A 16,378-nucleotide genomic window follows, 5' to 3' on the forward strand; every position below is an offset into this window, starting at 1 on the left:
CATGTTCTTTCAGGCTTCTCTTCTGGGCTTCAAATTCCTACATCCCTTATCTCTCCTCCCTCAGTCCCAGACTACTACGAGCCTCCAATTTGTGCAGGACCTGTGCAGCATCACTTTTCAGCCATGCCTCACAAGATACTCTTGACATTTGGAGAGCTAAAATCCCTGAAAAGGGTAAGAGAAGTCACCTGTTTCCTTGCAGAGAGCCCTGGGGTGAAAGCTGGAACAACAAAGGGCTCAGGGAATCCACATGAAGTTGCCTTTCCTTGTCCACACTCAAGACTTGTCTCATAGTCACTGGCTGGATCTAAAAAGCTCCTTTCCATTCTGTGCTCACCCAGTGAAAATTCTTGGCATCTTTGGATTACATGGAAACCCACCTTCTAACTCATCTAGGCCTGGTTTGGGGACAAAATTCAGCTTTTCTAACCCAAGTTGCTGAGAGTAAGTTTGCTTTTTGGGCAGATGCCACAGTGTACGAATCCCTTGTAGCACCAGTAAAATACCACACACCAGGTTGTAGCTGCCTAACAGTCTTCTCCAGTGCAGTGGTATATGAGGTGGCAGCGCACAAGAGCAAACACTGCAGAAGGAGGCCACAAAGGGTGTAACCTGCTCATTTTTCTACTCGGGATTCTTCTAGTGATGTTTTGGTGGTCACCATACCTTGCTACAAGTTAGGAGTGAGCTCGCTGGTGGACTTAAGGCAAGAGTGGACCAAGGAAGAAGTCTTAATGTTACGGAGGTGGACAGCAGTGCAGCAGCAGAGGGGTTTCTCTGTATGTATGGTTGGGTGTTTGTGGATTCTGCACTTCTGACATGACTTTGTGGTAAGTTTCAATAGAGATTATGTGTTTTCAGTGGTCGATTACAGTAGCTGTTGCTGGGGGTGCTTCAGAGCTGCTGCTGATACTGAGGTGACCTTCTAATGGGAGGGGAATTTCCTAGAACACAGAAGGCAGTAGATGCTAGGTGGAGTCCTCCTGGCCCATCCTGCCCCTAGCGCATGGCCATTTTGCTGCAGCACGATTAAGTGATGGACTGTCAGCATGACAAGGCAGTGCTCCCGATGAGTGTAAAGAGAAATCTGACCACACATAACCCACAGCTGCAAGGGTTATGGGCTCATACAAAGCTGTAAGTCAGGCTTAGTGCATGAGGAAGTGATAAGAAAAAGGAGTATTTGCTAATAACTGAGGTCACAAATTAAGTAATAGGCTGCTGCAAAAGTTTGTAGGATTGATTATTCATTTAGATGGGCTATTTTTGGTTTTTTCCCATGATGGGTTCACTCAGAAGTGGTGGCCAGTTTGGCCATAATTGCAACCGCATTTGTCAGTGAACCAAAAAATTTACTAAATGAAAAAGCACCCAGTTCTACAGTACCCATTTACATGGACTGCGTATAGGTAATTTCTGAACTGCCAGCACCTGACATTAACTTCAGAAAGATTATTCTAGTTGGATCTAATGATACTTGAAACTCCTTGTTAATTATACCAATTTAAGCAATACTGAGCTGGTTTCTGTACCCCAGGTGTAGAATACCAGGAACCAGTGCCAGCTATTCGGAGCTGTTAACTGTAGTAAACTGAAATAATTTCTTGGGAAACTTAAGACACCTGCAAATGCATCTTAGTATTCCCAAGTCTGATGGCTAAGGTATGCTAGCTAACATTAAACTGCTTGTTACCTTGCCTTGCCTCTTTACAAGCTTTCTTTACAAAAGAAAGCCTCTTTACAAGCTTTCTTTACAAAAGCTCTTTACAAAAGTTGCTTTCATGCACATGCTTCATACGCAGTATTTTACGTTCAAGTGTGCTTACTTTAGGATTCTGCCAAAGTACTTGTTTGGATCTGAACTTGATATATAATCATCTACCAGTTGAAGCATGTATAATGTATATCTATTTTAAACTGCTCTATTTTTAACTCTAAATATTAGTCATTTACAGTACCGAATAAAAATATTCTGGAAAATTACAGATCCTTGTTTATCTACTTAAATATATCCAACTGGATAAACCGTTAATCCTGGAAACTGGCTGTAATAAAAAAACACAGTTATGATAGCTCAGTTGTTTCTGTCTTATTAGATAAAAATGCCTCTACAAAGTATATTGCAGATAATGAGATTTTCATTGATATTTTTAGTGTTATTATGTTACACTTACTTACGCAAGTTTTTGCTGAACATAAGTACAGACAGAATTATATTCTTATTAAGGTTTGATAATTGTTTTCTCACTTAAAATAAGATCTACAAAGGTTTAGCTAGTAAGGTAAAATTTTACTCTTATTCAAAGCACTTAAAACACCACCATCAATTTTCTGTTAAAAACACTTTAAAGCTTTCTCAGCCAAAAAAATCTAAATTAAGGCCGCATTAACTTATTACTCAGTACACTTAATGTATTTCTCTACTGCAACACCTTTAGAAACACATTGGTGACAATGGAGATCTAGAGGAAAAACTTATCTGCTATCAACAGCAGACCTCAAAATCTGTTCATTATTACTCTTAGTCACATTTTAAAATTTCTAAAAGGAAAGGAGTTTAGTAAGTTCAGTCAATATTTATTCTCTGCAAAGTAAAATCAAATAACATTAATGTAAACATACATAATACATAAATATTAACTCAATCCATTCAACCTTTGTGTACCATGGCACTGAACTTATGGCAATCATGTAACTTAAAAATAATGTTGCTTGCCAATGACAGAGGTTTCTAAATCAATAAATATATATGAAAACAAAAGAACAGTTCACAGTACGAAAGGATAGTACCTGAAACCAAATGCTACAGTACGGTCACACAGGAACTGTTCTTTAGAATGGTGTAGATAGAACAATTGTCACTAAAACTCCCTCTAAAAAAATAAAATGCTTTGTTAATAACTACTATTACCTAAAGTTAGGTAAATCATGCCAGATAGCACAGAATACAGTAGCAGGAAAATGCAAAATAATTTGGTAGGCCCATTTAATTCTTCGGCATCGCTGTGCAGAAATCAAGAGGGATTCTCTGTTCCTTCCTTAAGCCTTTTTCTTTTCTCTTCCAGTGTTTGTTTGAATACTTTTTTCAAGGTATTGTAAACATATGGTCCATTTGCAGAATCAAAGCTTGTCTAATAAAAGGGAGAAATTTAAGTTCAGTTGCTAAAGAGATGTCATACAGCAAAATGCAAAGTAGATGACCAACATTTTTTAAAAAATTAGTTTTAAGATATATTAAAGAAAGTATATGTTTCATGATGGAGTACTTAATGCTCAGTATTTTCAATTTTATGCTGACTAGACATTAAAACAAACTAGTAGAAGGAGAAATGTCATGATTGTTCTAGCAGGTGACATCTGTAGATTTACAAGAGATTAGGATGCAGTATGATGAACGTTCAAATAATTTCACCTGCTGAATCTGAGAAGACAGCAGCTCTGAGCTGAGCAATAGCAAGCTTAACCTGTCACTGTTATTAAATGATTCCAAAAGCAGAAGTTAGTTATACACATCCTATATCAACGGCCCGAAACATAACTGAACTGCAAGTCAATTTCAGCAGATTATTTAATCTGATACAAAAACTCCAAGTAGTACAGAATCTACCAAAGCCTTTGGTAAACTATTCCCAGTGACTAATTATTCTCACCATTTAAAAATTATCTTTTCCCTAATTTGAAGAAGTTCATGAATTGGCAGTGATCCAGAAATAGAAAAATTAGACTAAAGGATTAAGGCTTGTAGTGACAGAGTTTAATTTTGTTTAATATGTCCTACCTGTTATGTAGGCTGATTATTATAAAATGTAAACGCTGAAACAGATAAGCACAAGTATGCTAAGTGTGAAGGATGACTGCAACTCTTCTCATAGAAGCTTGCTCTGTTGATTCACCCTTCATGATTTAAAACAAATAAATACGATGTCATGGACAAATGGCTACTTGCCTTAGTGAAAGCTTTAATAGCACGAGCAAGTAAGGCCTCCTCCACATCAGCTGGTAGCATTTGCAAGTTCACCACACAGTGTAAAATACAAAGGATAGTCTGACACTGTTCCTGGTGGGTAGAAGGAACAGCAGCTCATTAGAAGAAATATTTTCATGAAAAACAATTAACTTTCAGGTTTTTTTAATTGCTGTTTAAATACTAGCCTGTGCCTTCCTGTATTGGAACCTTCAGGTGTAGAAGTTGGGGGAGGGAATTTTCACAAACCTAAAGAGCCTCTACATAATTATTTCAGTCATGACGGGAAAAATGCTTCTCTTGTAGCATACCACAAACTGCTTTGAAAGTTTCTAGGAGCTCAGGCGTGCATCTGGAGACTTATTTTTTCAAGGTCCCCTACATGAACAGTAGCATTCATGTGAATTGGCATAGAAAAAGTGAGGTTTGATCTTTCCAGCCCAAAATGCTATGCATGTTTCCCCAACTAACATAGGATGATCTGCATCTCTCTCTGTCCTACCAAGTCTCCTTCACCATTAAAGGAGTCTTGCAGAAAGACACCCAAGCAGAATCACAGAATGGTAGGGGTTGGAAGGGACCTCTGAAGATCATCTGGTCCAACCCTCCTGCCAACACAGGGTCACCGAGGGCAGGTTGCACAGGAACGCGTCCAGTTGGGTTTTGAAGGTCTCCAGAGAAGGAGACTCCACAACCTCCCTGGGCAGCCTGTTCCAGGGCTCCGTCACACTCGCAGTAAAGAAGTTTTTCCTCATGTTGAGGTGGAACTTCCTGCACTGCAGTTTATGCCCATTGCCCCTCGTCCTGTCACTGGGCACTACTGAAAAGAGACTGGCTCCATCCTCCTGACAGCCACTCTGCAGATATTGATAGATATTGATAAAGTCCCCTCTCAGCCTTCTCTTCTCCAGACTCAACAGCCCCAGGTCTCTCAGCCTTTCCTCATACGAGAGATGTTCCAGTCCCTTAATCATCCTCATAGCCCTCCGTTGGACTCTCTCCAAAAGTTCCCTGTCTCTCTTGAACTGGGGAGCCCAGAACTGGACACAACACTCCAGATGAGGCCTCACCAGCACAGGGTAGAGAGGGAGGAGAACCTCTCTCAACCTGCTGGTCACACTCTTCTTAATGCACACCAGGCAGGATACCATTGGCCCTCTTGGCCACCAGGGCACATTGCTGTCCCATGGAGAACTTATTGTCTACCCAGGATGCCAAGGGCCTTCTCCATGGAGCTGCTTTCCAGCAGGTCAACCCCTAACCTGTACTGGTGCACAGGGTTGTTCCTCCCCAGGTGCAGAACTCTATATTTGTCCTTGTTAAATTTCATGAGGTTCCCCTCTGCCCAACTCTCCAGTCTGTCTAGATCCTGTTGAATGGCAGCACAGCCTTTTGGTGTATCAGCCACCCCTCCCAGTTTTGCATCATGAGCAAACTTGCTGAGGGTACATTCCAACCCTAACAGCAGTGTTAGCAAGGATGCATAAAGGGAGCAACAGTATCTTTGTGGCTGCTAGTTACCATCCCTTTTCCAAGGGAGACAGATCCCACACTGGCAGGTCACTTAACAGTGAAGATCAAGTTAAAACTTGAGGGATTTCTGGGAACAGCAGCTAATTATGCACCAGTACATACAGAGAAGGGGCTGACTGGCTGGAGAGCAGATTAGCAGGAAAGAACCTGGCTGTCCCAGTGCATACAAAGCTGAACACAAGCTGGCAACAGGCCCTTGCGGTAAAGGCAGCTTAAGGGCATCCTGGGCTGCATGAGACAGACAGTTGTCAGCAGGTCAAAGGAGGTGACACACCTGGAGTGCAGGGTCCAGCTCTGGGCTCCTTGGCACAAGAAGGACTTCGACATATTAGAACAAGTCCAGTGAGGGGCCACAAAGATGATTAAGGGACTGGAGCATCTGTCGTACAAGCAACCTGCTCTAGTTGACTGTTTTGAAGCAGCGAGGTTGGGCTAGAAGATATCCATAGGTCTCTGCCAACTCAGCTATGCTGTGATTCTCAAATAATATAGGATAAGATAAGGTAAGATAAAATCAGTCTTTTTAATTAAAAAAAATTGTAATTGTTAATCCTTTCCTATTAATTTATAACAGGTGCCAAGCGGTTATTTTTTATTTAATACAAACAGAAAGTTAAAACTCTGATAGAGTAGAAGAATGCTTCAGGAAGAAACAATGCTTTTAGATGAACTCGGGAATTCTGAATGTCCTGTCACGAAGATAGTGACCACACAAAGTTCTGACCACCTACTGATTAGAAGCTATAGTCTTGGATATCTGGAGGCTGTTAAAAGGTAACCTTTTTCTTCATTGATACTTCAGAAACAAAGAATTCCTGAAGAATTAGGAAATGAATTTGTGTAATGAAGAGATCCAAGAATAGAGAATTCTTTTTTTCTTTTTTTTTTTTTAATGTACCTCGCATCTAGCCTTTTGGGGAAAGCACAATTAAGTAGTTTGGATCAAAAGTACTTGTTTTTCATTGGGATTTCAGAATACAGATGGCCACAGTTCTGATTTACGTAGAAGAATTTGGCCTGGCCTTTGATTCCTTGAATTGGGAAATTCTTCCTATTCCTTGTCCCAGCTCTTCCAAAGCTCAGCAAATATGACAACCATTAAGCACAGCTGCCAGATGTGATGTTAACGAAAGCCATACATCAAGTCACAGAGAAAAGGTTTCTCATCTTTGCTTCTGGATCTCAAACTGCAGAATTTGCAGGGAAATATGCTGACATTGAGCTTCTACTGAATCATGTACAAAGATAGTACCTGCTACTTATAATATTCATCATCATAGTATTGATTACAACTCATACTACTCAATACCAAAATAATCCTCATTCTGATTTTTGAAAGAGATTGAGGTTGCCTTTAAAAGTGCAATTCCCTTGCCTAATGGCCATAAATGGTTTAACACACATGAAAAAAACGTACTTGGCAGTTAAAGAATGAACCGACATACATAATATCTACCTTTCTCAGTAAGTAAAGCGCGTCCTGTGATTCTGTGCAATTTTTTGCCAGCATGTCAATATCATCTTTGGATAGAATAGGTTCTTTCAGCTGCTCTATCCAGGACCACATCAAGCTACAGAGGATAAAAGGATCTCTCTCGGTACAGATTTTATCCCAAGCTCCATCTCGAGAATTCAGTTCTTTCTTAAAGCAAAACAAAACAAAACAAAACTGAAAATGCATCACCTATTTACTTTTGCCAACATTCTCTTTAACTGTAGCAGTACTTGGCTGCTTACATTCCAACAAAAAAAGACGACTTCAGAGTTACAAAAAAAAAAAAATCTAGTTTTTCCAAAGCATGAACATTAATCAGCAGTGATAGAAGTGATTCTTTAAAACAGAAGGATGACATAAACAGTGCATCTCAGAACCTCCCAATTGTCTACTAGCATACATAAAATGGCTTTAGATTCCAACTTCAAAGCAAATGTTGCTAGGAGGATTTGGTTTTGAGGATAAGCAGTTAAGTTTCTACTGTTCTTTTGCTTTTACACACAGAATCCTCTGATTAGTTCTGAGAAAGCACTGATTAAAAACAATGCAGCTCTAACTTAAAATCTGTAGTACTTTTATGCTACCAGCAGCCAAGTTACAACCACAGATAATTATATCAATTTTCATTAGTTAGCAAAATGAATGAAAACAACCAGAACCAATGTTCTAAGTTCCTCCTAGAGACCAAAATTTGTAGCTGCATTTTTGCTTGCTTTTGAAAGTACTCGGCCATAAATGACAAATACAATCATTTCCTGAACTACAGTATAAAGTGGTGTCCCAATGTGTAATTTCAAAGCACAAGATGGCATTTTTGCTATTCTAGGAATTAAACTAGGTGAAATATGCAGAGCCCATTGAATCAAGTTAAAACTTACCTGCCACATTTCTACCTTCTGCTTCACTTCATCCTCTCCCAGAAATTCATTTATATCTGCAAGTGCTTTTGCTGCCAAAACTCTTCGGGCTTCCAAACTTAATTCTGACTGCAGAACAATGTGCGGAATTGCCTCTGACACATCTTTGCTACCTTGGTTTTCACATCCAATGGAAAAGTTCACTTTAGAAGAAGAAGAAGAATCAGAGTCCTCAGACACATAGACTCTTCTGCTATACATAGTAGTCTTGTGGTCTTTTCTATGACCAATCTCATTGGTAAAATTGTGCCTTGGCGTTCCAGGTTCCGTGGTATTATGGATAGATGCTAGACCTGAAGAAAAGGTTCTGCTGCGTTGTACTTCTTTGGTGGAGTTCCTTCTGTTATAAAGTGAGGATCCATCTTTTCGTCCATCCAAATTAAATTTACCTTCACTCCAGAACATGCATGTATTACGCACTAATGTTTCGTTGTTTAAATCCAACTGCAGCTTTTGTTCGCCTGTGGCAGAACATTCCTCACCACTGTTCTGCTTAAGTTTGTTGCACAGTAGTATCTCAGCAGGTACTGTCCATGCAGTTTCTCCTTGTTCTAAAAGAAACTCAGTTCTCCTTAAATCTGAATCACTATAGCTTAGACGCCTTTTCAGATGACTAAGAGGCTGAAGGCATTCGACATTCCTTTTTTTCCAAAGAGGATCACATTCATGCCCCAGGGAGAAAAGAGAATCCTGGGTCTCAAAAGTGGACAAGTGGGTGTGGGAGGAGTCTGACGTGTCACTGTCCTGCCTTGCGAGTTCTCTATGTAGCTGTGTGGATGCCAACTGAGAAACCGTCTTTTCAATTTCAGCAGAGAGATCTGGTATATCTAACAATTCTGCCTCTATCACTTGTCTGTTTTCAGCCAAGTCTAGCAACAATTTGCAAACTAGATGAATAAGTTTTGGCACATGTTTGAGATGCCTGCTCTCATAACCATGGAGCAGATGTCTCTGACGGGTCAGGTACTGGGACAGTGTCACAGTGTGTACCTTGGGCTCACAGGATGCAAATACATTTCTCAGAGGAACCAAAAACTGAGTGAATTCTCTGATGCATAACAGCTGCCCTCTAGTCTGAATAGAATTAGGCCTTTTTGCTCTGACAAAAAGAATTGCTTGATCAGCACTCATTCTTGTTGCAAAAACTAAGTAGCAAGCTATTAGAACACCTGGAAAATATAAAAAACAAGCATTAGTTGCAGAGCTATGAGACTAAAACAAATATTGAGTGGAACTATAGGATATAAACTAATATAGGTAAAGATACAGGCTTTATGCCCTCTATTATGTGATACTGTTACCCAAGTATAACTGCATTTATTGGACCACAAGATAGTAAACCCATTCTCACTACATTTTCAGTGAGAGCTAGTTTCTCATCACAGCATCTAAAGTTCCATCATTTCTAAACACAGGAGCAATGGTGGCTTCTACAAGGAAGCACATGGGCAAAAAGGTCTTGAAAGGGACAGAAGTAAATGAAATTTTAGCTGCTCCAGCAAATCTACCTGATCTAACAATGAGTGGTAGGTTTGTAAACATGGAATAAATACTAGGAAATGGAAGCGTACTAGGTGAATTTTTCCCATCAAAAAGAAGCTGTCCCATTTGAATGTTAACAGGGAATTATTATACAGATTCAATTTTTTTTTTACCTTACAGGTTATTGTTTTCATGTACTAAAACTCATCTCCATGCCATTCAGATCATTTTCACAAATTTGTTTAGCATTTTTAACCATTTTATAGATGTACATCTTGGAACAATATAGAATCTAAACAAATTATTAATCATTTATAACCAGAGGCTGGTTTTCATTTTTAGAAAAACAATTCTGTTGATCTTGCAGTAAAGTACATACCTGTCCGACCAAGTCCTGCGTGACAATGAACAGCTACCCTCCCTTCCTGCAATGCAAATGCCATGACTTTTACCATATCAAGTATAGTAGTGAGAGATGCCACTCCATAATCCTTCCATCCAAAATTATAAAAATAAACTGAAACAAGAAGAGAGTGAGTTATTTTCTGTCGTACCAAATGTGACATTTTCAGTACTATATGCAGAGGAGAGATGACTAAGAATAAATGATAGTACTAAAATTGCATAATGGACCTTAGAATCTGACTATGTATTGTTTGCAAGAGACTATTTTCCCATTTCAGAGTACGCTAGCTATTGAAATTTGATAAATACATGAAACTAGCAAAGATTTGTCAAACTGAAGTTCAGCTAGAATGTAAAAGGTGTAACAAAACTGAGTGATTCATACAAAAATTACTGAGCTATATATAGGCACAGGGTAATTTTTTTCTTTTTAGAAATAAAAGCACTTCTTCAGTACAAAAGCTGTTTCTTATGGAGACGTACTTTTTCTCATCTCACTGTAATGTGAAAATACAAAAATACTGTCAATACAAATGTCCTTGAATGAAATAACCTTTTATAGTCTAGATAAGAAAGCATTAACTGTACCAGAACTTGAAACACCATTAATGATTTACAAGTGTGGAAACTCAGAAGAAAAAGAAAAATTTAACCAGCTGTTGTCCTTTATGCTAAACACCTAAATAGAAACCCTCCATCTCACTCTTCATACATACAATCTTGGATAATGTGTTATTCACTCTTGATTATATTTGCCAAGTTTCACGTTTACATCCCATTTTGTGCAACGTTTCTTATATAGCTGCTTTTAACACACAAGAATTCAAGTAAAAATATCTCTAAGTGCCAAAATCAATAATTAATGAGGAACAGCAGCAGGAGTGAACTTACTTCCAGCCTCCATGAAAGCTTCAGGAAGGTAGGTGAAACCGCTTTCTTGTTCCAGTGGATTTCCACAGCTTGCATGCTCCCCAGGACGCTGAAGGTTAATTATGGTTTTTATGCTACATCTTAAGGAAGGAATAGATGAGTCAAGGTATTATTATATGCAGCCAAAATCCCATTATCACATATCTTCTGAAACATTTATTCTTAGTGGAGAATAAATCTTTACCTGTATATCATTAAAATGAAAGGATCTTTATCAATAATCCAAATCTATGTTAGAAGAGAAAATGGGTCACGAATTACACTAGTAAAACCTACAATAAATAATGACTAAATTTGTTACCTTTCAAACTGTTCAATAATGTTGTACTTTTCAATTAATTCTGTTGAGGGTCGAGCCATAGCCAGTATGTTATCTGTTATCCTAAGAAATTAGAAAAGTAGATAGTAATGTTGTTGCTGATAATTTACTGAGTATTAATCTAGCAAAATAAGAATACTATGTTATTTTTAAGGAAGACAGAAACACCTTGCTGATTAACTAGAAACAATTTTTAAAAAAATTCTACTATGATGTAGTGGTAGTGATGTGTTAAGCTGACACAGGTACTACAAATCAGAAGACCATTACTGCAACTGTTTAAATGCCAGGCCAATGAACATATTAAAAAATTCCTTTGACTAGGAAGTCTGGACTCAGATCTCTGTTTGGCCCTGTAAGGTTTGTATGCACCTGAATAGCATTTGCCATTACAAAAAAATCAGTAAGAATGTAAAGATACATTTCATATGAATATTACTGCATGTGAATACGCTGTTGAATACATACCTTACATTATTTCATCTTCAGTAAATGTTTTTAGTTTTAAATTCTATTATGAACACATTTTAACTAATGTGCAATTTAAACCTTAGCAGTAACTGCCTACAACCCAGAACAGGTTTTTTTATAATTCATGACGGATAGGTATTTATTCTTTTGGATCTGGACCAAACTTACTGTAAGTAAACAAAAGTCTTTCATCATCTTTACTGGGCTATGTACAATGCTCATTGTGGTTTACTGTTAAATTGTAATTCTGAATCAAGCTATCATTATGTTTTATACTTAGCAGTAGCCAATTACTTTGAATTCTCTCTTTTAATAAATACAATGGATGCAGTTGCATTTAGTGAGAGTAAATGCTGCTTATTACCAAGAAGAGTACAGCCCTCTAATGGCTTGCTCCTGGTCACTCCATCGAGCTGGATTTTCATACTTGCAAGCGCGTCCACCACATGCCATCGAACACTGCATGTGACCAGGAATGACATGGCGAAGGCTCTCCCCTACTTTAGTGTATTTTGCTGTTGGACGCCTCAAACCTCCTAGAACACAGGCAAAACCAGATTTAGTGAGGAAGCTTAAAAACTCATCTCCACCTTTAAAGTGTCAGTCCAACCTTAAATTGATGAAGTTACAGATAGCATAAATATATGGAAGATATATATTTAAAGCTCATTTTTCAACACAGACCTAAAAGAAGGATTCTGAGGGGGGGAAATTGCTTGAATTACTGCAGATGTTGTTTTTTCTCACAGTAACTTTGTTTTTTCTTGTTGGAGTGTGTGATAACCCTTGCAACAGAAAGAAATTTCACAGTCCTCCTCCACCTGAAATTGAAAAATACTTAGCCATATACTTGGTTTATGTGTGAGCGTGTACTTCTGTTTTATCTGTTGTCTATAACTGAGCTGTTAAGAGTGAAAAGCATATATTAATCCTTGAATAAGAAATCAGTGAAGAAAATATAAAATACAGTAAAATAGATTTTAAACCCAGTATTTTATGCATATATATAAAATACAGTTAACAGAACAAAAGTATATTAATTTAATAGTAACAAAATACCCAGAACTGCCAACAGGCTTAATGAAAAGTACTTTACTTTTTTTTTCAGGAAAAGTTGCATCCAGCTCCTCAGGGCTCAGAGACGATACCGCCACCATAACCCGGTGAGTCGATGATGAGAGTACCTCTACAACTGAGCTCCGGCGCCTCTGGATTATGCGAAGAAGGGGATCGGAGGAAGAATGCCTCCGACCCTGGAAAAAGTTGCTAAAAATACTCACTGCCGAACGCCTTCGGGGTGAACCCTGCATGACTGACCAGCCCCAGCTACCGTCTCGGAAGGCTGCTGGGGATGCACTGGTAAGAAATCCAAGTTGCTCAGCGCTGAAGTTGCGGAGGGATGTGCATCCTTCTGTAGGCTCCAGCAGCTAGTCAGCATGGGCTGAGCTGTCTCCATAGTAACTAGCAATGACGGCGCTGCTGCCAGCTACCTTTGGGGCTGCATGATTCTATAGGAATGGACTCTGTTTGGGACAAACTGTTCTGCTGCTTGATGAAAATAGTTGCATTTCAAGCAGATAATTTTGAAAACGGACTGGGAACCACCAAAACATTTTCCATAAACAATGTGAGCATTTAGTTACTTGTAAATAACATGCATTCAGAACTCGCTAAGACACAAAATACTAGATTCAAAAGAACAATCAAAATGTAGCTGGAGGCTCTGCTTCCTGAGAAATCTGTAAGTACATTATACTCTCCCACCTCTTGGTTTAACATTCCACAACCACCTCTCCTCCTCCACTTAGCGCTCCAGAACGCATCATTAGCTCTGTAATGATTGGGATTAGTGTGTTCCTTCTGAAATGGTTCAGTACATGATGAATTGCAGACTGTTCGCTCTGGACCATTCATATCTTCTAACAAAACACAATTTGTTATTCAAAACAAAAGGCTTATTTTTTTTCAGGGCACAGCTTTTTTATTAGGCAAAGCTGTTAGCCCTACAGACTGAGATAAAGCAGATTATGGGGAGGAGGAGATGTGCTGAGTGCTTTAGGCTTTTCAAGGTAGGTATTAGGTGGCAAATTGCCTCCCACTTTGCTTCCAGTGTGCTAAGAAGGAGAATGAGCTGGCCAGAAAGATTGCAACAATCTCAGAAGCACAAAATTCTCATGCAATTATGTGGAGAACAGCCTAAAGCAATGTTAAAAAAACTTTGTCATCCCATTATGTGTTCATTAGTCTGCATGTTAAAGAGAGAGAAACTGGGAAAATCAAGAAAACTCACTATGATTTGTTCAATAAGCAAATTAATCCTATTGTGTTTTCCTAAGGATATATACTACCTTCGGTCTGTGTTTGACATTTCTTTTTGTACTACGAAAACAGTTAACTCTTACAGAGGAATTTGTGTAAGAGAAAGCACTCATCTGATAAAAATTCATCAGGCAGAAATCTACTGTTCCTTCCAGGTACTGAACGGGAATTGAGTGACTGAATTTTGGATACTGCACCCGGGCTCTTAAGGAGACACAGCAAGGTTTGCTGTAGGTACCAGGCCTGAAACATCCGTAGTGATGTCATATGAGAAAAGGAAAATTGTGAAGCTGTCTGTTAGCTGTTGTCTCAAAACTTTGACTATTTTAATTCAACAATAAACCTGATATCAAGAGATGAGGAAATATTTAAATGTGCGTTTATTTTGGGGGTTAGGTGGAAGAGAAAGGCTATTTCAAGTGCTACCTATATCCAGGAAACATGAAAAATGTTTTCTAATTAAGTATATTGCTTTCTTCTATTTAATACTTTTTTTTCTCTCCCCAGAAACTTTTCTTCAGCATGTATCAAATGATAGCAACACCAGAAATGAGCAAAATAAAATGTTGCACATCATTATTTTCCTACTGAATCTAGCAGGATCTACAAGTATGCACCCGAAATTTGTAAGAAAGAATTACATCCCGTTAAGTTTAAATACTTTATTATAAAAGGGAGTTTTGTTGAAGGTGTGTTTGTATTTTCAGAGAACTAGGCAGTTTCTGAACACAAAAATCACACAGTTCCTTCAATGAAGAGACCTGACAATATGAAAGTTACAGAAATTCTCAACTTATTAACACATCATGGTCATGATAAAGTAATGCAGTTTGGTTTTGTTGCAGTCATTTTATGCTTATAATTGGGGAAAATACTTCTGGGTTTTTAAATTTTCTATGGAAAATATTTTTTTCAGAATTTCTCTAAGTACTTTTTACAAATGGCATACCAGAAAAAAATTATTACCTGAACTCATATTTGCAAGATACAGACTGCTCTCTAGCAGCGATGAATACGGTAGTTCATTCTGCAGCAAAACTCCTGCAGCCATTGCAGTACCTGTTAAAACAGTAATATGTTCACTGAAAACCTACACCAGAAGCTCAAAAATGCAAAATAAAGCTGAGTACCTGGCACCTGGTTATAGAGTTGTCCAAGGCTTAAGATTTGGGCAGTCAGACATGGAATGTACTTTCTTTTTGGTGTGCAGACACCTTAAAATTCAACAGCTTCACTGTCTGTCCTAGCAATTAAAAAGTTTAGTTGATTCTGTATTTCTCGCTCTAGACTTTGGATGATTATGTACTTTACAACCATGTGTTTTATATGGACAGGAGTCACGCAACCAAAAGCATGTAGTGTGATGCCATCTTGATTTTCTCAAATTCTTAAAAGTAAACGTTATGACCACAGATCTTGAACAGAAATCTTACAAGGGGCAGTTTCAGCAAAGTTAATGATATCATAATGGCAGCACTATTTCCAGTTCACACTACTTGTAATTTTAGGTGATACTTGCCAAACAGGCTATCCACAAGTTATACACCTTCTCTGCTCTTTCCCCTCTGTTCTTTGTTCTTAGCCTGTTGGCAAGTTTGAAGTCACATATATGGAGATTCTCCTCTAACAAGAAAACTGAACACAAGACTCTGTCTAAGCAGAAAAGAGTTTTTTCTTATGCTTTAATACAGTTTCTAATACAAGGTAAGTCCTGCTCTGAAGACCTTCTATCTGACAAAAAGAAATAATATTTTTTCTGTTTTATTGATTTTGTTCTTTGATGACCCTGACAGAAAGTGTTCCCTTAAATTTCATATGAAGAAGAAATTTCTCAGACAGTTCTCTTAAAAAATCTTAATAGCTTGTCCAGATAACATGCAAACATTTGAAAAAGACATGTCTCATCATATGGGCAGCAGAATCACCACCAATATATTTAGTTTTCCTATTTCCTTGTACTCAAGTGTTAGAAAAAATGAGACAAAATATCAGATATTTCTACTGTCCGAAACTATTCTTTTTTTTTTTAACCAGAATTCAGGATGAGAAGGACTACTAACTAAAAAGGGAAAAGAGGGAGATTAATGCAGAAGATAATATAACTACATGTTAAAAAATACTAGCAAGATTGTTCTAAACAACAGATGTAAACAATGTGTATATTTGCTGTGTAAAAAATTAAACCTCCCTCAATTTTATTTCAAAAAATATATGAAATCCGTATTTCCTGTTCTGCATAACCAGGGAGTTCCAACTGACTTAAGTATTTTGTCTGCATGCCTTTCAGTTTGCAAAATTTACTTCCATGGTGTAATCAATGTAAGCAATTCCCTTATATTTATTTCTGAAAAAAAGTTAAGTAACATTATGACAAATCACTTTACAGAGTTATACTGCACTCCCTCGAACAGATGTAAGATGTTGTAATTTGGGACTAGAAGTACTATTCCAGTGGTGTTGTTACTAGCAAGAGGTATTACATTCCTGCACAGATAAAAAGAGTGTTAAAAGTTAAAATCGTGCTTGGGTAAAAGAAAAAACTC

At 38.0% G+C, this 16,378-nt stretch overlaps 1 protein-coding gene across 1 annotated transcript; it reads right to left on the bottom strand.

The window, feature by feature from the left end:
• Window positions 1–3,014: 3,014 nt before the first annotated feature.
• Window positions 3,015–14,892, bottom strand: PTPDC1 (protein tyrosine phosphatase domain containing 1; the record flags this gene model as incomplete). Its single annotated transcript, XM_082004749.1, has 9 exons — window positions 14,802–14,892; window positions 11,881–12,052; window positions 11,028–11,108; window positions 10,688–10,806; window positions 9,771–9,908; window positions 7,871–9,078; window positions 6,954–7,139; window positions 3,947–4,057; window positions 3,015–3,131 (listed from the first exon to the last, which is right to left on the bottom strand). Exons 1-9 carry the CDS (start codon window positions 14,884–14,886, stop codon window positions 3,015–3,017), a joined length of 2,217 nt encoding a protein of 738 aa, XP_081860875.1. The 5' UTR covers window positions 14,887–14,892.
• Between the last annotated feature and the right edge of the window lie 1,486 nt (window positions 14,893–16,378).

Source organism: Phaethon aethereus (assembly GCF_964289735.1).
Source record: "Phaethon aethereus genome assembly, chromosome: 11".
In the NCBI taxonomy this organism is placed as follows: domain Eukaryota; kingdom Metazoa; phylum Chordata; class Aves; order Phaethontiformes; family Phaethontidae; genus Phaethon; species Phaethon aethereus.